We start from the raw sequence: 26,880 nt of genomic DNA on the forward strand, positions 1-26,880 counted from the left end.
TTTTAATAGTTAATTATATCTCAAACTTTATTACTTAATGAATCTGTTTCCATATACTGCTTTCAATCACTTTTTATTAACTGCTTCCAAAAAACGCAACAGGTGCAGGAACAGGTTGATGACATCCAAATAAAGGCTGATGGCAGCTAATACATACTCTTCAGGTGACAGCCTATGCATCAATGAATGTGTGTCATAGATGATGAATCCACAGAAAAGGAGGGCCCCCACAGCAGCCAAGAACAACTCCAATGTTTGACTATAGAAAAATAACTATAGGCAAGAAATTAGTAAGTTTATATTTAAGAACTGTATGAAGAATACTTAAGTTACTTGCTCTTGAGTTACCTATGCTATATACATATTTAATAATGTTTTACAACTTGGAATGCAAATGTTAAAAGCAGAAAAAGGCAAGGTTCATCCTCCTTTCTTTTGGATGAAAGGATGAATGGATGAGTCAATGGACATCCTCCTTTCTCTTAAATTACCCAATTGACTTCAAATAGTAGCATCCTAAATATCAATTATTTAAAAATATATTTCTTTTTCAGAATTATATGTGCCACTGGGAACTTAGTAATTACAAGTAAGGACCTCTTTCTATGTACTTTAAGTCATATGTTCATCTTTCTTTCAATTGATATTAACATAAGACCTTGATTTTTTAAAAGATAATTTTTTTAATCATTCTATATGCAAATGTTCCAGATAATTATAACTAAGTGTCCTATCATAAAAGTACCTCTCATAGCTTTGAAATTATTTATATTAACATGGCCAGAATTATATTTCAAGTTACCATTTTAAAACAACTTACTTTCAAGATTCCTGACAAGCACAAAATCCACAAAACAGCAAACAGTCTATAAAAACAAAATATTGGTAAATTAGAATATCGTTCCTTACCAAAACACTACGTAAATTGTTGCAACATTTTCTGAAGAAATCCATCCTGATATTTGCCAAAGAGTAAATGAAATTTAAGAGTTCATAAATACACAATGAATAATGTAGAATACTCAGAAATTGAAAAAAACAGCCATCTATTCAACATTTGTTTTTATAGTGAACAAAACTAGTTCAAAGTATCACTTTTAAAGTTTTCAGTTGGAACACAAAAAAAATATTGATATAAGCAGAAATAGCATTAGAAGCATTTTAGGACAGAGGCCTATAAAACTTCTAGAAAATATATACATGAATAAGTGAAACAAAACTGCCTTTTTAACCAAGTAACAATATCAGATTAGTCTGTGAACATGCATATCTATTAAAGTTCCCAATGTACTCCCTCTTTTATTCTAATGTGTTACAGAAATTAATTTATGCACATAATTAATTTGCCACTGATATACTTTTATGAGTTACCATTCCTACATATTATATATAATGTGTAATTATGCATTATAATATAAAGTATAAATATATGGCAAATGACATCTAAGCAGTCAGTCCTTTATTATCAAATATGAAACTTAAAAACCTAAATACACATCTGGTGCTTCAGGCCACAAGAAAGTACTGGGGTCAAATTTACCCTCCCTCCTTAAATAAAAACCACACAAAACGTATGACTGAACAGCAAGCAGCACGGCACAGTAATTCCCCAGGCAAAGGAAACAAAGGAGGTAAGCTCTGTAACTGACCTAGCTAGAAAGTGTTTCTAGACTGCAGCATGGAGACAAGAATCCATATGGAGCCCTCTGGTCTCCCTGAGTTGAGGTGGTGAGAACTGAGAAGTCAGAAAGGCCATAGAGGCTAGAATTTACAGAGCAAAGTTCCAGAAAGAAGAGAACTATCAAGAAGAGAGCCGGCTAGCTCTGGAGGTATGCAGACAATTCCCTTCAAGTCTTTAGCTGAGCACAGATCATGCATACATGTGAAGAAGTGACAAAGGCTGGAGGAAGGAACACAATAGAGAAGCAGCCAAAACAATCCTCAAAGTCCACACAGGGCCAGGAATACTGCACATTCTCCCCAGGCAAAGTGGAAAGACCTCCTAAGACATGGGGCTCTGAAGAATTCTTAGAAAGGTACTGTCTCAAGAGTGGGGCCAAATTAGCCCTAACCTAACCACTGTTCTGGGCCTACATAACAGGTACTTAAAAAAGCAAATGTCAAAAGGTTCAGAGAGTTGCCAAAGAACTTAACAGCTCACTAGAAGAATAAAACCAAAATATTTAAAGAAAAACAAAAAGATTCACCGCCCAACAATATAAAATTTACAATGACCAGCATCTAATACAAAGTCATAAAGACATGCAAAAGAACCAGGAACTATCCCTGCACGGGGCCTGCTTCTCCCTCTGCCTGTGTCTCTGCCTGCCTCTCTCTCTCTCTGAATGAATAAATAAATAAATCTTAAAAAAAAAAAAAAAAAGAAAAGAAAAGGGCAGCCCCAGTGGTGCAGCGGTTTAGCACTGCCTGCAGCCCAGGGCATGATTCTGGAGACCCAGGATCGACTCCCGCATCGGGCTCCCTGCATGGGGCCTGCTTCTCCCTCTGCCTGTGTCTCTGCCTGCTTCTCTCTCTCTCTGAATGAATAAATAAATAAATCTTTAAAAAAAAAAAAAAGAACCAGGAACTATGACTCATAACAATGAGAAAAATTAATCAATAGGAACAAATTCAAAAATGACATGCGAGAATTAGGAAACAATGCATTACAAACAATATGTTCCATATATTCAAGGAGGTTTTAAAGGAAAGCATCAACATGAGAAATGGAAGATATATATATATTTTTTTAATATTTTTAAAAGACACAAATTAAGCTGAATTTCCAAAAATAAAAAAATATGTCAAATTAAAAAATATTCTGGTTGGAAGTTATAGCAGATTATAGATACTGAAGAAGAAAAGATTATCAAAATGAAAACAGCAGCAGAAACTAACCAAAATGAATCACAAAGAGAAAATTGGAGGAAAAAAATAAAATGAGTATCCATGAACTGTCGGACAACATCAAGAAGCCTAACATATATGTTGAAGTCTAAATAAAGAGAAAGACAGAAATACATAAAAATAATTGAAAAACAATTACTGAAAATGTTCCAAACTTGAAGAAAACTTTAAACTGCCAATCCAAGGAGCTGAAGAAACATGAAAAAAACCACACCAAGGAATATCATAATCAAATTACTGAAAATGTTAATCAAATTACTGAAAATTCCTGAGAAAATATTAAGGGTAGCTGGAGGATAAAAGACATTATATACCCCATGAACAAAGATAAAGACAGAAGACTTTGTCAGAAAACACATAAACCAGAATACTATGGAATGGCATCTTTAAAATACTAAACAGAAAAAAACAAAACAAAAAAACCCCAACAAATCTAGAATCCTACATCCAGCAAAAATAACATTCAGTATTAAAGGTGAAATAAAGATTCTTTTCAGATACGCAAAAGCGGAGATTAAGAGACTGGCACTATATAAGAAATATCAGAAGGGGGCACCTGGGTGGTTCAGTCAGTTAAGCATCTGACTCTTCATTTTGGCTGAGGTGATGATCTCAGGGTGGTGAGACCAAGCTCCCCATCAGGTTCCTTACTGGGCATGGAGCCTGCTTAATGTTTTCTCTGTCTCCCTCTTCCTCTGCTCCCCCATCCCCCCACCCTGCTGGCACGCATGCATGCTCCCCCACTTCTCTCATAAATAAATAAATAAATAAATAAATAAATAAATAAATAAATAAATAAATAAATAAATTCTTTTAAAAATAAGAAATATTAAAAGGAAATCTCTCAGGCAGATATATACTCTCTCTATATATCTCCTTAGGAGGAAGTATAAGATGGAAATTTGGAGTGACACAAAGAAATGGAGAACAGAAATGACAAATATGTGGGTGAACATAAAAGGCTTCACCTATGTTTAAATCTTTTTGAAGGGTAAAGTTTAGAACAAAAATAATAATATAATTATGAGGTGTATAACATATGTGGAACTAAAAGTTACAGCAACGATAGCACAAAGATAGAGGAGAGGAGATGTAATATGCTATATAGGAAATGGCATATTATTATTTTAGATTTAATTTACTTACTCATGAGAGACACACAGAGAGAGGCAGAGACACAAGCAGAGGGAATGCAGGCTCCCTACGGGGAGCCCAATGTGGGACTCGATCCTAGGACCCCAGAATCACAACCTGAGCCAAAGGCAGATGCTCAACTACTGAGCCACCCAGGTGCCCCAGGAAATGGTATATTATTTAGAGGTAGATTATGATGATTGAAAGATGTATACTGTAGGGGCACCTGGTTGGCTCAGTCCATAAAGCATGCAATTTTTTTTTCTTTTTTGAGCATGCAACTCTTGATATCAGGGTCATGGGTTCGAGCCCTATGTTGTAGAGATTATTTAAATACATAAACTTATAAAAATTCTGGAGTAAGAAGAAGGAAAGAAAGATATATACTGCAAAACCTAGAGCAACCCCTATTTAAAAGAGCTATAGCTAATAACTAATAAAGAAGATAAACCAAATAATCCAAAGGAATGAAGAGAGAAAAAAGGTACAAAGAACAGACAGGACAAATAGAAAGAAAACAAATGGCAAGGTAGTAAACTTAAACCCAACCAGATGAATAATCACATCGACTAAACACTCCAATTACTGGCAGAGATGGTCAGATTGGATAAAACAAAAAGCAAAAGCCAACCATATGCTGCCTATAAGAAAACTATTTTAACTATAAAGCTACAAGGAAGCTAAAAATAAAAGGATGGAAAATGATGTGCCATGTTAACACAATCAAAAGAAAGCTAGGGTAGCTGTATTAATAAAGTAGGTTTTAGAACAAAAATATTACCAGAGATAACAACTTCAGAATGATTAAAGAGTCATCAAGAGGACATAACAATCCTAAATGTTTATGCATCTAAAAATAGAATTTCAAAATAACATGAAGTAAAACTTACAGAAATGATAAGAGAATCATACTCTAAGCCATCACTATAGTTGGAGATTTCAATACAACTTTGACATTAATTGATAGAACGAGCATGCTGATATTACAAATTGTGCATAAAACTTAAACAATACTATCCACCAACTTGACATAACTGACATTCACCAAAGACTTATCCAAGAGCAGCAAAATATACATTCTCTTCCAGTGCACAAAGATCATTTACTAAGTATCATAACATGAATCTCACTACGGACTGAAATCATGGAAAATATGCTATTTAGCAACAAAAAAATAAAAATAAAATCAGAAATTAAGTATACATAGTATTATAATCTGATGAACTAAGGGCATGATGAGATTCCAGCTCACAATTCTCTTGCTGGAATGGCCACAGAATTTTTCTGGATACATGTGGAATACCTAAGTTAGAATGAAGTATCATGCCACCAGAGTATAAGATCCTTCAGGACTAAAATGGACTCAAGACTTACTTTTTCATACTTAAACCTTAAGAAAACTACAAAGCTTCTGCATCAAGGAGTGTAAGGAAGGTGGTATTAAGAATATAAAGCATCTGAGGTTTTACCCTACACACAAGCTCATAAATTAGTCTAGCATGGTTTCATGGATGCCTGTAGAAGACATGAGACCCCTAGGTCTGAGATAAAGAAGTTTATTACAGCAACAGCAGTTGTTAAAGAACAAGCACAACAGATAGGTATTGGGGGCACAAAGAAATAAGAGAGCTAGTAGAAGACTTAAGAAAGAAAGTCCGACACTGGCATTTAAGATTTCTTCAGGGGAGCAATCTCTGGTGGCAACAAGATCCATACTGTAGCTGTGGCAGGGAAATGAAAAGTTGCTGAAGAAGCGGTCCGGAGACACTGAGAAGTTAAGGTGATAGATGGGCCTAACATGTAGTTTGATGCTGAATGAAGTCTTTCAAGAATGAGGAAGGCTTGGGGTGCTTGGCTCGCTCAGTCAATAGAGCATGCAACTCTATCTTGGGGCTGTGAGTTCGAGCCCCACCTTGAATGTAAAAGCTACTTGAATTTTTTTTTAAGATTTTATTTATTTGAAAGAGACACAGAGAAAGCGAGTGAGCATGAGCTGGGGGGGGGGGGGAGAAGCAGGGGCAGAGGGAGAAGCAGACTACCCAATTAGCAGGGAGCTTGATACATGGGGTTCAATCCCAGGATCGGTTCAATCCCAGGACTGTGGGCATGATCTAAGCTGAAAGCAGATGCTTAATTGACTGAGCCTAACTGACTGAGCCATCCAGGCACCCCAACAGTACTTAAAATTAAAAAAAAAAAAAAAAAAAAAAAAAAAAAGGAAGGTTTGAACAAAGGGAATCAGTGGGAGTAATGAGGAAGATTAGGAAATGTATAGCCAGATAACACAACCTTAAAGCAACGAATTTCCAGCATGCTAAGGAAATACTGAAAGTAGCAGCAGGGGACTAAAGAAGTTTTCAATACTAATCCCCCCCACACACACACCTGAAACTACATAGGGTGTGGGAGAACAAAGAGCTAGAGAGCAGTGTTCTCAAGGAGGAATCAAGTTTTGCTGAAATAAGGAAGGAAAACGAATATATTATGAAGAGGCCAAAATACAGGTAAGAATGTTTACCAGAATGGGACTTCCAGAGATTACACTAGAATGGATGGGAAGGAGGGGCACAGTTGGATGAGATGGGAAGAAGTAGACAGCAAATCTTTCAAATCTTTATGTATCCCCTCCAAAACACAAAAAGCAGAAAACGAAAAAAATGTTGCCTCTCCCTAAATCACGCTCCATTCTAAAACAGTAGTTAAGCATCTTGCACAATTGTTAGTGTTGGCTAACCAACTGTATTTTATTCCAGTAGAAATTTCTAGTAATTTGGATTACCACAGGAAAAGGGGGAATGAAAGAATGTTTTGCAAGAGTAGACTTTTGTAAATTTTTAGTGTTGCAACAGGAAAAGGAACAGAAGATGCTGATGATGTGTCAACAGGAAACCATTGTGAGCTTAGAAGAGTATATACATTCTTACCAGCTGAGGGCAACACTGTACCATTATCCTAATAGAAAAAATATCATTCCATGTATTTATTAGTTTGAAGAAGGATATCGGTTTATCAAGATAGGTCAAAAAGTTTCTGAAGTTCATGTTGATTATCACCAACACCTGGGTCAATTACCTTGTTTCTGCCACAAAGAAGTGGATGGCTTTGCTTAACATGTATGTTAAGACAAAGACCTAAATAATTTAGGTAAGTTCCATAGCATTCATAGAGCATACAAGCCTAGCCTCTCTAGCAAACTGTTTTTTTTTTTTTTTTTTGGGTGGGGGGGCAATCTCTTCCCTTTTAACAGAACGGAAACAAATGATTTCTGTCTCCTTGTATGTTCTGGAAGTGTTAAGGCCTGGCTTTACTACTCAGAAAGATGTCCATTTTATTTTTATTTATTTTTTTAAAGATCTATTTGTTTATTTGGAAGAGAGAATGTGCGTACAAGAGCAAGTGAGAGAGAGAGAGAGAGAGAGAGAGAGAGAGCACGTGCACAAGGGATAGTGTGGGAGGGAGACAGAGAGAATCCCAAAGAGACTGCTTAGCACAGAGCCTCACTCAGGGATCATGACCTGAGCTGAAACCACGAGTTACACCCTTAACTGACAGCCACGTATGTGTCCTTCATCACCCTTCATTTTAAAAGGTAATATCCAAAGCTAACAGTATAGCACTTCTCTTAAGGTGATCTCTAATGTTAAAGATATTTATCTATCATAGCCATGAATATATAACTTACCCTGCTCCAAATTTGCTGAAATCTCTCTTAGATTGTAGAGTATATACAGTCAAACCAAGAAATACAGCAGTAGTCAGTATAAACGCTTGCAGGATAATATAGACATCATAGAAAGTAACTGTAAAATTAAAAAACACATTAAAAATGAATTTAGACATATTCAATATAAAACCGTTTTTTTCCTGGCATTTAACAGAAATACTGTATTTTTCTCCTGTACTAGTTGCCAATAAAAATAATTATGAAAAGATTCTTTATTCAGCCTTTAACATTGGTACAATAAAGCCCATACTGCAATAAACAGTCATTCATAACAAATAAGATGGTCACATCATTATGAAGTTAAAGAAATGACCAGAGAGCTATGACACAGCTAGCTAGCTTAGAGTTTGGTGGATATGATAGAATTACTCTTGCTTATCTCTGTCCCAGCTTAGTTTTATCACCATCTGTGGTGATTGTGCTATATAATTGAAATATCAATACAGATGACTCTGGGTCCTGTGGTTGGCTGGGAATTCCTGGGCAGTAGCAGCAATTCCAGCAAACGCTTGGTTAACTGTATACCCAGTTCATCAGCCCGAACAAAGAAACGAGGCAAGAGGAATACCAGGGCTGTCTACCATTCACCAACCCTGCAGAGACCAGGAACCAACCGCTAATTGCTTTATATCCAAAAATGTATACAACGAATACATAATTGGGGGTTTCCTGAATACATACCAAATTCTCTTCTGAAATTTTAGAATGAACACCTAGATTGACTATAACTATTATAATTGTAATACAGTTGCTTAGCATTTTAACAGAATGCTAAATTATATCCCCTTTAAAGGAAGTGCTCTGAACCCAAACCATTAAGTCATTTTTTATTTTTCAAGGATTAATATCTATTCCTAAAAACACTACATTATTGGAATTTCTCTATCACTATAGGATTAAGAAAGCAAATGCAGACATGAAAAAATATGAGATTATTGTGCTTCTTGTCAACAACTTCGGCGTAAGATTAGGTGGAAAGGATATTACAATTAATGAGGAAAATAATGTTCTCAGATTACCCCATCCTATGTATTTCTAATAACCATGAAATAGAGCTCTCCCTAAATCTGTTACAAATGGAGGGAGCCAGAGAGGACAGAGATAGACTTGATAATAACATTAATAGATATAACATTATAAGTAAATATTAATAATAATCCTTCCGCTCTATGTTGAAAAATTTCAATTCTATTTATTTTAGTAGTTATTATTACTTAGATTGTGATTCCTTTACAAAAGGAAGTGAATTACTGAACAATATATAGATTAAATAAAACTATCATAGAAAGGTTAAAAGCAGTAATGACAAAATAGGAAAAGATAAATATATTAAACATAATGAGTAACAATTTACTATTATTGACAGTAATAGTTCATTCCAACTTTTTTTGTACCCCAGGTTAATCATTTTGAGACAATCTGAATTTTTATTGTTAATAAATCACAAAATTTTTTACTTAAGGCATTACATACAGTACATCAAATAATTATAACAGACACTTCCTTTCAGACACATACTTAACACCAAATATAAAACAGAAATTACCAAGTTTCTTGTAGGGTCATTTGATAAAATATGAGGATATAATAATAAAGCACAGTTCAGTGCAGCAATTTGAGAGGTTCAGCTCATGTGATGGAATTCCTCATCCTATGCAATATAGTTGAACTATGACATCTCATGATGTTAAACTTTAGTCCCAAGCACCTTTTAACTCAAAAGATTTATCTACGTTAAAAGTTACTGTAACATATAGAAGCACAATTATGGCTTACCAACAAAGGCCACAGTCAGAGCTTCGAATAGTGTCTAAAAAAAGAAACTAAAATTACATAAATACACATAAAATTTACACTATTGTCATGTACATGTCCTAATTTCTAAGAGTTCCATGTGACTTCCCATATACAATCCCATTTTAGCTTCAGAGCAGCCTCATGAATTACATGGGACATATAATAAGCCTACCATAATGAAAATGAGACCTCAATGTACTGAGAATATTTACATTCTAATAGTGATCCTATCACTCTTTAAACCCTGACTAGATTTTTTTATACCTGTAACAGGAAGATACAGAAATAATATTGGAGATTCTATTTCTCTCACCTTCTGAAAGTAAAAATGAAATTGCAAATGATATCTATATTCATAAAACTTCAACATCACACACAAACATAGGAAGAATAAAATATTTACATAGCGCTTTAGTGTGGCAGTCCTGAAACTGTCTCCCAATATTTAGTCTCTCTTTCTTCCCTAGTAACAGAATTTCTACCTGGACACATAGCTGTTCAGATTAAACATATTTCTCAGCCTCCCCTGTAGCTACATCTGGTCATGGGGCTATATTCTAGCCAACAGAATGTGAGTAGACAGGTATACAACTACTAAAAGCAAAGGGGCTTGCTCTCCCTTTTCTCATTTTTGTAAATAACTGAATGGAATGTTGATATGGTGGGAGCTATTTCATGCCAATACAAGACTTTAGGAGTCCTTGAACCATAGCAGGAAGCTGGGTCCCTGAAAACTTCACTAAACAGTGCACAGACTTTTACATGAAAGAGAAGTAAACCATCTCGTTTCACCCATGTCACCTGTAGCTGAACTCCTATCCTAAATTATAGATTTAGGGATATTGAGTTTTACCCTCTAGCTTCTCTTTCTCCTTAACTACATACCCTTGTTTTATTTTAAATGCTTATTCTAGGGATGCCTGGGTGGCTCAGTCAGTTATGTATCTGACTCTCAATTTCAGTTCAAGTCGTGATCTTAGGGTCCACAGATCCAGCCCTGCTTTGAGCTCCACAGTGAGCATGGAGTCCTCTTGAGATTCTCTCCCTCTGCACCTCCCCCTGCTTGCCGTGTGTGTGTGTGTGTGTGTGTGTGTGTATGGGTGTCAAATGAATAAATAGATCTTTAAAAATAAATAAATAAATGCTTACTCTAGAGTTAGATTTTACCAACTACCTCATAGACCATATCACAACAGTAAAGCGAGAAGTAACGTCAGTAGCTATATATTCATACTCTTGGTAGAAGCACTCCCTGTAACTCTCCCCACCTGAAATCAAGAAACCTATCAGAACTAGAGCAAAAATGGCCTTAAAATTGTACATTGATCTAGAGGCAAGAAAGGCACTGCCACATTTTGTTATAATGTTGGAAGTGTTGGAGAAGTGGTAGAAAAGATGACATTTTTTTCTGGAAAAATATGATTAAACCTCATTCTTGATATTTGTGACATAATTTTAGGTTAAGAAATCCTACCCCATACTCAAAGCATCCAAAGGAAACATGATAATATGAACGAACAGGAGAACAGGTAAGACTAGGAAAATATAACACCACCCTAAAATAATACCCTATTTTAAGTATATGAACACACACGCACACACATACACACACACACACACCTAAAACAAGGTTAGAGCCATCTCCTTTCTTACTTTGGTAGAGCAGGACAAAGTAATCTAGTATGAGAGGTTTCTGAATAATCTGAAATGTATTTTCCATGCTTCCTTATATGTTAAAACATTTTTACCTATGGGTATGATCAATAGTTGTAGCTGTGACCATCTTGTTCATATGCATTTGGTGGATACTTTTCTAGGAGGTCCTCTCCCTGCTGGGCAAAAGTTGATCCATACACATAGAAATCAATCATAGCCTTTCTGAAAGGTGGCAAGCTTTTTGCAGAGTTTAAGAGGAACTAAATATGATGCTGGGTTTTGGTTTTTTTTTTTTTTTGTGCCCCTCCCTAAACCCCCACCCCACCTCTCTCCTGGGTCACAGATGACTGGAGTAGGAGCTGGCAGCCCTTGGCTTTATATTGGCTAACAATCCACAATGTGACCCATGCCAATAATAAACTATGCCAATCAGATTCTTTCTCACTTAGGCATCTAAACTTAAAGAATGAAGCAATGGTAGCAGGAGCTGAAGCTAAATGTTAATGAACCATATGAAGGCACACAGTAAACCATCTAAAAACTAAAAGCTATGAAAGAGGAAAACTATATATAAGGACAGCTCTAAGAGAAGAAATGTAATGGAAGAAGGGAGAGGAGACCCCCAATTCTTGCTTTGAATTTCCTACAATTTTAGTGTATGTGCTGCCAAAATGAGTACTGAATTTCCTACAACGGCATTTTTCTAGAACGTTCCTCTAGTTCCTTGTCTTCTTAAGGCCCCTTCTTGGTGAGTTCCCAAGCTTTTATATAAACTCCATGCTCGAGAGAACTTAGGTGAGGATACTGATACCTGGAAACAAAAGAACCTATGATTTAAATGAATAACCTTTCCTATAATTGAAATTTCTGAAGTCGTGAGCTTTTCTTTCATAATATTAATATAAACTTGTTACCGGAATTCACAAAGTTTCTTTATGTTAAAGCAAGTGAATCTGATAAATAGCATTTTCACTCTTATTGGACTATAAATATTATTAATATTAGTTTGAAATGTTTTGAAGTAAATTTTTAGGTTAGAACCCAAAATCATATTGGATAAGAGAACAAGAAAAATAATTTTAAAAATATCTATCTTGAGCCTTGCCAACTCACTCTGGTCATAAATATAGGCTTGGTTTTTATAGGTAGTAGTTTGGGTTTTCATTTTCACAAACATCCAAACAAACATGACCTAAAGTTAAGTTCCCTACTTATCATTTTAAAACAAGTTAGTAGGGATCCCTGGGTGGCACAGCGGTTTGGCGCCTGTCTTTGGCTCAGGGCGCGATCCTGGGGACCCGGGATCGAATCCCATATCGGGCTCCCGGTGCATGGAGCCTGCTTCTCCCTCTGCCTATGTCTCTGCCTCTCTCTCTCTCTCTCTCTGTGACTATCATAAATAAATTAAAAATAATAATAATAATAATAATAATAATAAAACAAGTTAGTAGAGCACATCAATTGAGCAAAGCGGTCCTTTAAAAGAACAGAGTACTAAGATTAAAAAAAAAAACACAGAAGTTAATCAGAAAGATTTCAATTTAAGGTCTATGAAATTAAAGCTATAATTTTTTCCCAAGAAAATCACAGAATATTAGAGGTTCAAAGTATCACAGAGATAATCCACTTTAATATGTTCATTTTACATATGAGCAAACTTAGGTACAAAAAAGTTAATTAACCACCCTGCCAAATGTCACATAACGAGAAAGTGGCAAAGCCAGGTCATGAGATTCCAATTCATGATTTTTTTTTTCTGCTGTACCATAATATTCACAGGAAAAAACCCTGAAACTGACAAAGGTTAAAAATTCTAAAAGATTAGAACATTGCAAGTAGTTTCCTAAAATATTTTAATTTATTAAAAACATTAATTTTGCTCTGCTACTATTATATATTATTTGCATTCAATTAAAGTTAAAACACGGGAATAAATGTTAAAGTAACAGAAATTGTCAAAATACTCACAAATCCAAAAAGCAGGTACAGGTTAAGGGGATGCTTATGTCTGTTTACAGTCAATGCAAAAATCAAACCCAAAGATCCAAGAGCAAACACCAAAATTAAGGCAGGACTGAAAGAAAAAATTAAAAGCAGTTTTAAGTTTAAAAACAGTGTAAATAGTATTAGCCCATTTAATAAAATTTGTATGTTTTATTTGTGAAAGTAAGAAAAGGAAATCTGGAAGGAACTACACCAAACTGTCAAAAGAAATTACTTTTCCATTCAAGGAATTTGAGGAATGTGAATTGGGGAGGAGCAGCAAGACAAAGAAAAGAGCCCACAATAAATGGGGGAGACATTTCCTTTTTCATGAACTTCTATGTATTTGAATACTTTTTACAATTAGCATACTGTTTTTGACAGAAATACAGTAAAGAATAGCTATTAAACAATAAACAATAAACAAATTTTATATGCATTTACTATTAACTGTAATTTAAATTAAAGAACTTTACCTAAATAACAAACACTTTTTTTTTTGGAGGGGGAGGGATGATAGAAATTGTCTACTTCCAAGAAAATATTCATTCCTTATTTTTCCTTTAATATAAAAATCTATAAAACTTTTTGCCAAGGAAATAATTATTTTGGAGGTCAGCTCTTAAATTAGTGATGAACCATATGAAGCTCCTTTTCTCAGTGTAATTTCTCAGTGAAATTACCCTAGTCATGAGCCAACACTAAGATAAATTACACACACATTTATTAAACTTGCTTATTTATTTATTTATTTATTTATTTATTTATTTATTTATTTAAGCACTTTTATTTTTCAAGCACTATCTTAGGCTTTGGGGACCAGGCTAAGCATAATAAAAGAAAAAAAACCCTTTTTAAAAAAGCTAAATACAGTAAAAATTCTTAATACTATTTGAGGAGATGAAGGTTTAACCCTACAAAACTATATGCTAAGAAGTTCAGAGGCAAATACTATGTTGTAGAACATGTTTCTTATCAAAACAAAACTAGATGTATGAGAGGTAATAATGAACCTTTTTTACATTCCAGCCTCAGAAGTTAACAGAAAAAACAACTTTGCTTATAATATGGCCTTTTGATCATAAGCAGCAGCTGAAAATGTTTCAGACTCATCACCTTACCTTTCATGTACAAATGTCCGTACAGACTCAAAGTATAAAAAAAAAGAGGCTGTCACTGAAGTTAAGAGAACTTGCAGAGAAAGGATGCTGTAGACTTTTCTTAGAAAGGCTGAAAAACAAAAATAATTCCATATGATTATTTTCTTAAGCATTTAACATAGAACAGCACAATCAAGTCTGTACTTAGAAACATTGACTTTTTATGTATAATCTTTAGATCTTAGCCCAAATAATGCAGTCTGTAACTTAAACAAACAAAAAAAACTCCCAAAGAAATCACAAATTGTAAATGATAACTATCCTTCAAGAAGCATGAGTTTAAAAAAAAATTAATAAATAAAAGATAAAAGCGCCAAAAAAAAAAAAAAATTAATAGCCCAGAATGAAAATGTTTTCAGCAATGGGGTCACCGGCTGGCTCAGTGATTCTTGATCTCAGGGTCATTGAGTTGAGTTGATGCACCACACTGGATGTAGAGCTTATTTAAAAAAAAAAAAGAAAGAAAAAAGAAAAAAGAAGAAAAGAAAATGCTTTCATCAAAATAAAAAGGATGAAACATATTTGTATACAGCATACAACAAAAGATTGAAAATTGAGTATTTCTAAACAAATCTTTCTTGAAACTGAAAAGCTGAAAGAGAAAGCATATGGTTAGATACAGTTTTTTAAAGAAATCTTAATTTCCAAGCGGTACAAATGTTTCCTCAAAATGAAAACTTTTCCCTAAAAGGCTAATAATATATAAACTTACTCACCTGCTTTTATTTCTCACTTATACTACCTCTGCCTCTAGTTTCTATACAGTAAGAAATTCTTACTTTCAGCACATTAACAACCATAAATCAACTCCAAGGCCTAATGATTAAAAAACTTATTAGTAAAGTCATCTGACATACAGATAATATAAATACAGTGTACACCCAACTCACCACCGGTTTCAGAAAAAAAACTTGAGTTTCCACCTCCTCTATGTACACATACTGGTAACATCCTTCCCTCCTCACCCCCTTAGCTGCTAACCATCTTTCAACATTCAGCCTTTCTCATTTCCCCAGTGTGAATTAAACACTCCTTCTGTTCCCAAGGGGAATACAAATGTATTTCCAATCACTTCATTTTCTAATTAATAAGCCTCCTGGCCCTTCACTTCCATTAAACTATAAAGACTAAAAAATTCTCCCTAATAATAGGGAACCCATCTCCCTCATTTTTATACCCCAAACACCCAGCCAAGTGAATGGCACTATTACCATACTCGTTACATTTTATTTGCTTTTAAATAATTTATATTGAATTTATGAAAGGTGAATTTTGCCACTCAGCTGTATTATTCTAAAACAACAGCAGAGCCACATAACTTTTGTAGAGCACTGACTGTGCTTAGGCAGCCAGTAAAAACACTGCTGAATGACTTTTACCCAACAAACAAGATGAAACATCATGTCTTCCTTCTTATGACAATGCTCATACAAGAAGTGTTCTCTCTGAAAAGGATTCCAACTAAAGACCTGGCTTCCTAAGTGAGGGTGAAGTGCTTTGATGACATGTCAGCCAAATATCAAGTAATAAATATTCTGTAAGAATAAAGGAATTTTCATAAAAACCAAAGATCTAATCCTTAAAAATGACCCCAAATTAAATCTTAATTAATGTTGGTATCTTTTCCAAAATATATAGTGAGTTTTTCCTGAACAGATTTTACTGAACTTATAATTTAACAGATGACTCGCGAGAACACTGGTTAACAGTTGTATTCTGGCCTACAACGTAGGTATGTATCTTAAATAGAAAGGAGATAAATAATGCTAATCCCCACAACTGATCTACAATACAATGTACTTTCTTAAAATGGCCTTGATGTCTGTCTGCATGCTGTGGAAGGTCATTTCCACCTTTTTCACAAAAGCAGAGAAAAGCATGTATTACTGTCATGGACAGTATTATTTGGGCTATCTTTCTGCAGATTTAATTACTAAACTAAAAGCCAAACTATTATTCCCTCGAGGGATTTTCCAGACTGCAAAAAAAATCATATTCTTAAATTTTGATATCCTATTATATACCTCACATAACTCAAACTCATTCCATCTGTTTTCTCAACTAAGCAGTGAAAAGTTAATATTAATCTTTACCATTTTGTGGAACTGCTCCACAATTCAAAATAGTGTAGTTCATGTTCATTTGTATATGTGTGTGTGTGTGTGTGTGTGCACAAGTGCTTATGTAATAAAAGACTAGAGAATATACACTAAGGGGTTAATGATGGTTTTCTCTGAGTAACATGACTGAGGATGATTCTCATGTTCAGTTCCTTGCTAATCTGTTTTTTATAGATTATCAGTAAATCTTTATTACTTTTGTAAAAAGGAAAACCATTTTAAAGAAACGTGCTAAACTGGGGGTTGGGGGGCGCCTGGCTGGCTCCATCACTAGAGAATGTGACTCTTGATCTCGGGGTTGTAAGTCTGAGTCCCACGTTGGGTGTAGAGATTACTTACAAATAAAATCTTTTTTCAAAAAAAATAAAGAAACCTGTGCTAACCCAATAAATTCATCATAAAAATAATCCTTATACCTATATTCTAGATTATAACGTTTCTAGACCCTTTTAAAAAAAGACCTTATGGGCACCTGAGTGGCTCAGTTGGTTAAGCTTCTGACTCTTGATTTCAGCTCAGGTCATGATCTCAGAGTTGTGAGATCAACCCCCACGTCAGGCTCTGCACACAGGGTGGAATCTGCTTGAGAGTCTTCCTCTCCCTCTGCCCCTCCCCCCGCTTGTGCATGGGCATATACTCTCTAAAATAAATAAGTAAATCTTTAAAAAATTAAAATCAATAAAAGCTTAAATTAAATTCAAAGAAAAAGCAACAGTTGACACTCATTTTGAGTAACTAATATAAACGTGGCAAAGGCTATGTATACTTAGCTCACAGAGAAAAATAAAAGAGCTGATGGGAAAAGAATATAAGCCAAAGAGCAATATCTTTCAATTTTTTTTTTGAATTTTGATTTCTCCCCCTTCTGCTTTTATTTCCTCCCTTTCTACTCAAACTTAACATGCCGAAACAGCAACTCTTCATTTCTACTCAGATCTGTCCTTCTCCCAGTCTTCTCATCTGTGACCAGCACCAACTTTCCCCAAAACAAAAATGTGGGCAATGCTTCCCTTCTCCCAATCTACCCACAAGTACTGGAGCTTCTGCTCACCAAGTACAGCACGTCTACCTTTTTGGTCTCCTCTACTACCTCTCTAGTCAAACAAAGCCTGTATGATCGCTCACCTACTACTATAGTGGTCTTCTTATTGGTCTCCATGCTTACACTGGTTCCACCTATTGTCACAATCCATCCTCCACACAGCTGTCACTAGAGTGATCTTTTATAACCTGAACTATGTCATGTGACTCCCTGTTTAAATACTTAGAATAAAATTAAAAGATTCTATGGGGTCTACAAGGCCCTAACTGATGTACTTTTCCAGTCTCATCTCACGTCACTCTTCTTTTTCTCACTAGCTTTACCCACACTAGCTACCTCTCTGTTCCCCAAGCATACTAACTCCTTCCTACGTCTGGGTCTTTGCCCTTGCTGTTTCCTCTGCCTGGAATGCCTTTGTCTTTCTTTTCATGGAATGGTGGTTTAAAACATCCACACTGATCCTGGATCGAATCCCATGTCGGGCTCCCGGTGCATGGAGCCTGCTTCTCCCTCTGCCTATGTCTCTGCCTCTCTCTCTCTCTCTCCCTCTCTGTATGGCTATCATAAAAAAAAAAAAAAAAAAAAAAAAATTTAAAACATCCACACTTGGGCAACAGGCGGCTCAGCGGTTTAGCGCCGCCTTCAGCCCAGGGCGTGATCCTGAAGACCCATGGTGGAGTCCCACGTCAGGCTCCCTGGGTGGAGCCTGCTTCTCCCTCTGCCTGTGTCTCTGCCTCCCTCTCTCTTTGTGTGTCTCTCATGAATAAATAAAATGTTATAAATAAATAAATACAAAATAAAACATCCACACTTTTGACACTTCCTTCAAGAGACTCACTTCCAACAAAAAGAATATGCAGAAGGGACAATGTGTGTTATTTCTAACATTAATCATAAAAGGCAATTTTTTATACAACAGTTAAAGAATACAAAGTAACAGAGCTACCTTCTTGCTTAGAGGACTCACTCTAGAGCATTGTTTCTCAACCTTTTTCCATTGTTGTGCACCTAAGGAGCTTTCTGGACATTATTTTCCTAATAGTCCTCCAATAAACTGTTAAAGCCACAAACATATTGTACATCTGTTTTTGTATCATGGGTTTTTGGAAAGCTACAAACCATTGTAAAATCTGAGACTTTTTTTGCCATCTTCATCAAGAACCAATTTTTACCCTCTTGAGAGGGTACTGTCCCCACTGAGAACGAATGCTACAGGAGAAGCCAGCTGCCAATGTTGTGAGGTAATTCGAGTGGTCCTATGGAAAGATGCACATTATTTCACCAGAAGCCAGTGAGAAAAAGGTCTTTTGCTAATAGTGATGTGAGTGAGCCTTCCTGGAAGTATAGCCTTCAGCACCAGGTGGCCCTTCAGATGACTACAGTCCCAGCCAACGTTTAGACTACAACCTATGACAAATCCTGATCTAGAATCAGTAAGATGCTTGGCTCTTAGAAACTGATTAAAAGAAAAAAACGTTTATTCAAGCCACTGCATTTTATGGTAATTTGTTACACAGCGATAGAAAACTAATTTAGACTTTGGTACCTGAAAGTGGGGAGCTGTCATACCAAAACCCTGAAATATGGGCAAGGCTTTGGAACCAGGCAGTGGCTGGAAGACAGCAGGTCTCTGAGGTAAAAGCTCAAAAAGCCCTGAAACTGTTTCTAGAATGATGATGCCTTTGAGGAGGCTGTAGGTAAAGAGAGGAAAACCTTATGGAAACTGGAGGTAAGTAAGAAAATTCTTATTTTGTATTGGCGAAAAAATGTAGCAACACTGTCACCTGTGGAAATACAGAAGTAGAAAATGTACCTAGTGAAGTGGGTGATTAGACTGAGGAGACTTCCAGAAAGTAATAAAGGTACTTGCTGGCCTCTTGCTGTTTATACTAAAATGCAAGAGGAGAGAAAGAACGTGACTGTAAAATCCTTTGTTAAAACCTCACAAATATCCAATTTTGCACCATGGAAAAACCATTCAAATAACAGGGCTTCTGAGGAGCTTGAGGAAATCGTCACTCCTTTTCCTCTAAGATCAGGAACAAGTTAAGGATGTATGCTTGTGCCACTTCTATTCAACATGGTACTGGAAGTCCTAGCCTGAGCAAGTGGGCAAGAAAAAGAAATCCAAATTGGAAAGGGGAAAAAAGTGAAATTACTTGTATACACATTACATGATCTTACACATACAAGACCATAAAGATTCCACAAACTAAGAACAAATTCAACAAAGTTGCAAGTTATAGAATAAAAAATCAGATGCATTGTTTATACACCAACGAGCAAGCCAGAAGAAACACTTAAGAAAAAAAATTCCACTTACGATAGCATCAAAAAGAATGAAATACTTAGAAATAAATCTAATCAAGAGAGCAAAAGACTTGTACTCTGAAACTACAAGACACTGCTGAAAGACACAAATAAGTGACATCTGATGTCCACAGATTAAAAGATTTAATATTGTTAAAATATCCCTACTACACACAAAAAGAGCTACTGATCTAATGCAATCCCTGATGAGGGATAAAAACAGAAAAATGTTCACCTTTAGCCCAGAAAGCTGACCTGCAGCCTGCATAGTTTTGATATGTGCTAGTTACTACATTCGTTAAGGGTATCATGACTGCTTGCACATCTCACTGATAGTTAATATCGAGCTGAATGACAATCACTAGGAAATCTTGAGAAAGCAGTTTTACAAGTAGAAATTCAAATAAGACATTTATGATCTAATACTCCCTGCATGTCCCTCCCCCTTGAATAGTAAACATATAACTACCAGCTTCATACAACAAAAGTGCAGCTCTTTCTGCCTACCAATCCTGTCACTGTACTATAATAAAAGCAACTCTTTGCGCTGAAAACATCTCAAGAATTCTTTCCTGACCATTCATTCCTGACCCCACATCAATCACTATCAAAATCCCAATGGCCTTTTTTGCAGAAATAGAAAAATGCATGCTAAAATTCATTTAGAATTTCAAGGGACCCTGAACAGCCAAAATACTTTAAAAGAACAACAAAGTTTGGGGTCTCACACTTTCTGATTTCAAAAGTTTTTACAAAGCTAGAGTAATCAAAATAGTGTGCTACTAACATAAAAACACACATACAGAACAGTGGAATAGAATAGAAGACCAGAAGTAAACCCTTGCATATATGATCAAATAATTTTCAACAAGGATGCCAACATCATTCAATGAAGGAAAGGACTGTTTCTTCAACAAATACTGCTAGGAAAACTGGATATCCACATGTGAAAGAATGAAGTTGAATCCTTACATCATATGCAAAAAATAACTCAAAATAACTTCAAGGCCTAAACATAAGACCTAAAACTCAAAAAAGAAAAAAGAAAAAAAAGACCTAAAACTCTAAACTCTCATTCACTGCTGGTGGAATGCAAAACCGGTAGAGCCGCTTTGAAAGAGTTTCTTACAAAACCAAACACACTCTTATCATATGATCCAGCAACTGTGCTCTAGCAGTGTCTTACAAAACTAAACATACTCTCACCATACAATCTAGCAACTATACTCCTTGGCATCTATCCAAACGAGCTGAAAACTTATGACTACAGAAAATCTATACATGGATGTTTACATAGTAATTTAAACCATAACCTAAACTTGGAAGCTACCAAGATGTCCTTCAGCAGGTAAATGAGTAAACTGAAGTACAATGCAGACAATGGAACATTATTCAGTGCTAAAAAGAAGCTATCAAGTCATGAAAAAATATGAAGGAATCTTAAATGTACATTACTAAGTAAAAGAAATCAATCTGAAAAGGCTATATACTGTATGATTCCAACTACATGGCATTCTGGAAAAGGTAAAACTATGGAGACAGTAAAAAAGATCGCTGGTTACCAGGGACGGCTGAGAGGGAGGGATGAATAGCAGAACACAGAGGGGTTTTAAGGCAATGGAATTATTCCATGTGATACTACAATAGTGGGTCTATGTCATTACTTATTTGTCAAAATCTACAGGATGTAGAACACCAAGAGTGAACTCTAATATAAAGTATGGACCTTAGGTAATAATGATGTGTCAACTTCGGCTTATGGGTTATAACAAATGTACCACTCTGGTGCAGGATGCTAATGTAGGAAAGCTTATGTATGTGTAGGGACAGGTTACGTAGGAACTCTGTACTTCCCACTCAGTTTGCTGTGAGCTTAAAACTGCTTTATTTTATTTTATTTTTTAAAAGATTTTATTTATTTATTCATGAGAGAGAGGCAGAGACACAGGCAGAGGGAGAAGCACATGGGACTCAATCCCGGGTCTCCAGGATCATGCCCCGGGGCTAAAGGCAACGCTAAACCGCCGAGCCACCGGGGCTGCCCTTAAAACTGCTTCAAAAGAAATAAAGTCCATTTTTTAAAAAGGACTTAAATAACATTTCTTCAGAGAAGATACAAAAGGCCCACAAGTATATGAAAAGATGCTGAATATCACCAATTACTAGGGAAAAGCAAAGCAGAACCATAATGAGATACCACCTCATACCCATTTGGATGGCTACTTTCAGAGAAACGGGGGAAAAACAAGCATGAGAATGTAGAAAAACTGGAACACCTAATGTTGGTTAGAATATAAAATGGTGCTGTCACTGTGTAAAACAGTATGGTGGTTTCCCAAAACACTAAAAATACAATTACCGTATTGTGAGATGATAGAAAAAACATATTGGCCTTTGTCCTAGGTTCTTGGCACAGAGCTCTTGAAATTGTAATTTCCTACCTGATAAGAGCACTAGGAGCATCTTTTGTTCTAATATTTGATCTTTCACCCCAGTTCCTGATACTAGGTTCTTGAAACCCTTGTAATTTCCTGGGTGATAGACATGTCTTTTGCTCTACTGAGGTGACTCTCTTAGATGAGGGCTGGTCACGAGAAAGAACAAGCCATAAACAAGTATGGAATTTTCAGCCCTGCTGAAGTGGGGAGAAGGAAAAAGGTTGAAAATAGAGTTAATAATTGATCATGCCTCTGTGAGGAAGCATGCATAAAAATGATGAGTAGGAGTTTGGAGAGCTTCCAGGCTGGTGAACATATCCACATACTGGAAGGGTCACGCACCTCAACTCCACCGGGGCAGAAGCTCCCGAGCCTGGTACCCTCCCAGACCTCCCACTCTGTTTTCATCCAGCTGTTTACTTTTTTTTTTAAGATTTTATTTATTTATTCATGACAGACAGACGAGAGAGAGGCAGAGACCCAGGCAGAGGGAGAAGCAGGCTCCACCCAGGGAGCCCGACACGGGACTCGATCCGGGGTCTCCAAGATCACATCCTGGGCTGAAGGCGGCGCTAAACCGCTGGACCACCAGGGCTACCCCATTTACTTTTTAGTAAACTGGCGAACGTGGTATCCTGGAGTTCTTTGCGCTGCTCTGGTCAATCCAAGAAGGGAGTCACGGGAACCTTCAATTTAGAGCCGAGTCTGACAAGTTATGAGTAACTGGGGACCTGTTACTTGCAACTGGCATCTGAAGTGGAGTGGGAGCAGTCTTATGGGACTGAGCCCTTCACCCGTGGGGTCCGGTACTATCCACTAGGAGACAGTGTCAGAATGGAGCTAAATTGTAGGACACAGAGCTGGTGTCGTGGAGAACTGCTTGGTGTGGGGGAAAAACCCACAGTTTGGGGGACTAGAAGGGTCAGAACTGAAGTGTTCTGTGTGAGTAGTAAAGAAGAAACAGAGGAGGAAAAACTGTTTTTTTTCCCTAGTAAGGAGGGAAAAATAGGTTTTTCACTAAAACACCCTGGATCCAGCGATGCCACTTCTGGGTAGACAGACGGAACAAGTGAAAGCAGCATCCCATGGGGGCACTGTACACACGTTTACAGCAACACGATTCACAGCCAGGTCAAAGCTACGCAGGCGTCAAGTAGACAAACATATCAACAAAATGTGATTTTGTCACACAATGGAAAATTGTCCGGCCTTAAAAAGAAAAGTCTGACACATGCTATAAAATAGATACACCTTGGGGTGCCTGGGTGGCTCAGTCCCTTAGGTGTCAGACTCCTGCTTTTGGCTCAGGTCATAATCTCAGGGTTGTGAGATCGAGGGCACAGAGTCTCCTTCTCCCTCTGTCCCTCTCCTGCCTCCCTAAGAAAGAAAAAATGGACACAACCAAAAGACATGCTAATTGGAATAAACTAGTCACAAGGAGGTACATACTGTATGATTCCACTTATATGACAAATCCTAGTGAAGCCAAGTTCATAAAGTAGAATTGCCTTTGCCAGGCACTGGAAGAGGGGAAAACAGGGAGTTCTTTAATGGTACAAACTCTCAGTTTTGCAAGACTAAAAAGTCCTGGAGATCAGTTGCACAACAATGTGAATAACCTTAACACTCCTGAACTGTAGGTACACTGTAAGAAGGTGAAGGTGGGACATTTTTAATGCCCTGTAAGGGACATTTTTAACATGTGTTTTGCCACAATTAAAAATTTTAAAAACTATGCTCCTTTGCCAAAATCATTCCAAAATCCAATTCCAGAAATAGAGATGTTAGGGATCAAGATTCTTAGCGCCTGGGCAGCCCGGGTGGCTCAGCGATTTAGTGCCGCCTTCAGCCCAGGTGTGATCCTGGGGTCCCGGGATCGAGTCCCACGTCAGGCTCCCTGCATGGAGCCTGCCTCTCTCTCTCTCTCTCTCTCTCTCTCTCTCTCTCTCTCTCCCTGTGTCTCTCATGAATAAATAAAATCTTAAAAAAAAAAAAAAAGTCTTAGTGCCATCAGATCTCGGTAATCCCTTTTCCAGGATAAGTTCCAGCCACGGGGACAGGATGAAACTATGGGGCAACTTCTGTAAGCAACTGGCTAAACTGTAACAGACGGTGAATTCCACTAATGTGAAACGAACTATTTTAATTTTTTAAGCATTTTAGATTAAAATTTATTTCTGCCCCATAAATACTGCATAAGAACTTAAAAGTAGGGGGATCCCTGGGTGGCGCAGCGGTTTGGCGCCTGCCTTTGGCCCCGGGGCCTGATCCTGGAGCCCCGGGATCGAATCCCACGTCGGGCTCCCTGCATGGAGCCTGCTTCTCCCTCTGCCTGTGTCTCTGCCTCTCTGTGCGTGTGTGTCTCTCATGAATAAAATATTAAAAAAAAAAAGAACTTAAAACTAATATTGCATATTGATCGACCTCTAAAGCCTCCATTTCCAGCAACTGCCTCAATTAATCCTCAAACTTGTGCTGAGTTCCAGGTCTTGCAGACACTGAAGAGTGAAACAAGAACGGATGCGGTTCCTCTGGCCTTACAGATCCTACCATCCAGCAAAGGAGGCTGGAGCAGTAAGTAGAAACTTGAAACGATCCCACCATCAAGGAAGAAGGGTGGAAGGGAAGGGAGAAAGGGAAAGAAAAGAAAGAAAAGAAAAGAGAGGGCAGCCCCGGTGGCGGAGCGGTTTAGCGCCGCCTGCAGCCCGGGGTGTGATCCTGGAGACCCGGGATCGAGTCCCACGTCGGGCTTCCTGCATGGAGCCTGCTTCTCCCTCTGCCTGTGTCTCTGCCTCTCTCTCTAGCTGTGTCTCTATGAATAAATAAATAAAATCTTAAAAAAAATTATAAAAAAAAAAAAAAAAAGAAAAGAAAAGAGAAAAAAAAGAAAGGAAACCGCACAAGCACACGACTGCATGTAGGTGTACGTCACAATGACGTCAGGAGGCCCGGGGTCACGCCCTGGGCTGAAGGCAGGTGCTCAACCACTGAGCCCCCCAGGTGTCCCCAGTTTAGTCCTGTTGACAAAAGCTTCCAATACCATCAAGCTTAAGGATCTAGATTCAGAATAGACCGTTCCACGGCTATTCTGGGGTCCGCTTAGTCTTTTGAACATTATGGTTAAAGCGGGGACCAGGCAACTGTGCGGGGGGGGGGGGGAGGCGGGGGGTGTCAAAGTCAACTCCTCAGAACCACTCCGAGGGGCCCCGCGATGACGTTACTCGGGGCCCATCTCCAGCTCCTCCGAGCCCCGGGCCGGCAGCAGCGCCGCGAGGGTGCGCCCTGACCCCTGGGGCCTGCCAGCGGCGCTTCCGTTAAGTGAAACCGATACTGGGGCGCCCGGGGGGCTGCGCGGTGGGGCGTCTGCCCGGGGCTCAGGGCGTGACCCCGGGGTTCCGGGATCGAGTCCCGCGTCGGGCTGCCTGCATGGAGCCTGCTTCTCCCTCTCTTCGGTGTCTCTCGTGAATAAATAAATAAAATCCCTGTGACAATAATAATGATAATAATAGTAACGCAGGTGCCAAAACAAGGCCGGCGAGGTTTTCCTCCGCCGCGGACCCGGGCGGCGGCGCCGTGGGACGGGCTCCGGGCGGTCCCCGAGCCACGCCGCGGGGGCACGTCCGCCGCCGTCCCGGGGGAGGCGCAGGGGGAGGGGCGGCGGGCGCGGGGGGGGAGGGGCGGCGGGCGCCGGGGGGGGGGGGAGGGCGGCCCCCGAAGCCTGCGGCCCCCGGAGGCGCTCCCGCCGAGGCCCAGGCCGCCCGGGGAGGCGGACGGCGCGGCAGGCCGGCGGGGGCCCGGGGCGGGGCGCGTACCCATTCGGATGTGCACACTGGCGGAGGCCACGCAGCTGCCATAGTTGAAGTCATCCTCGATGGAGGCGCAGGGGTAGCGGGGGTCGGGGTCGGCCATGGCGGCGGCGGAAGCCCAGCGACCCCGCCGGGCGGGGGCAACGACGAGGCCGCAACGGCCGCCAGCGCACTTCCGGGATGGGCGCTCCAGCCCCCACTAGCCGAGCCACCGAGCCGCCGAGCGCAGGCCGCGCTCATCGATGCGCTCCCCGCGCCGCCGCCGTCGGGCGGGGAGGGAGGGGGCGGGGTCTCCGCTTGGCCCTGGGCCAGCTCTGCAGGGCCGCTGCGCTCGAGGGTGCAGCCAGGCCCATCCGCCCGGCCTTCAACACTCGCCCGTCTCCTTCAGGGTCCTCCAGCAATCACATCGCAAAGGCACTTTTACTGATATTTTTTCTTTCTTTTTTTTTTTTTAAGATTTTACTGATTTATGCATGAGACCCAGAGAGAGAGGCAGAGACACCGAAGAGAGGGAGAAGCAGGCTCCATGCAGGCAGCCCGACGCGGGACTCGATCCCGGAACCCCGGGGTCACGCCCTGAGCCCCGGGCAGACGCCCCACCGCGCAGCCCCCCGGGCGCCCCAGTATCGGTTTCACTTAACGGAAGCGCCGCTGGCAGGCCCCAGGGGTCAGGGCGCACCCTCGCGGCGCTGCTGCCGGCCCGGGGCTCGGAGGAGCTGGAGATGGGCCCCGAGTAACGTCATCGCGGGGCCCCTCGGAGTGGTTCTGAGGAGTTGACTCTGACACCCCCCGCCTCCCCCCCC

General features: G+C 38.9%; 1 protein-coding gene across 1 annotated transcript; it reads right to left on the reverse strand.

Annotated features, from left to right (window-relative positions):
* On the reverse strand, positions 1–26,306 carry TMBIM4 (transmembrane BAX inhibitor motif containing 4). Its single transcript, XM_055328651.1, has 7 exons — positions 26,084–26,306; positions 14,323–14,431; positions 13,187–13,292; positions 9,542–9,575; positions 7,724–7,841; positions 821–866; positions 1–273 (listed from the first exon to the last, which is right to left on the reverse strand). Exons 1-7 carry the CDS (start codon positions 26,178–26,180, stop codon positions 67–69), a joined length of 717 nt encoding a protein of 238 aa, XP_055184626.1. The 5' UTR covers positions 26,181–26,306; the 3' UTR covers positions 1–66.
* Positions 26,307–26,880: the final 574 nt, after the last annotated feature.

Source organism: Nyctereutes procyonoides, unplaced genomic scaffold (genome assembly GCF_905146905.1).
Source record: "Nyctereutes procyonoides isolate TBG_1078 unplaced genomic scaffold, NYPRO_anot_genome, whole genome shotgun sequence".
NCBI classification, from domain to species: Eukaryota; Metazoa; Chordata; class Mammalia; order Carnivora; family Canidae; genus Nyctereutes; species Nyctereutes procyonoides.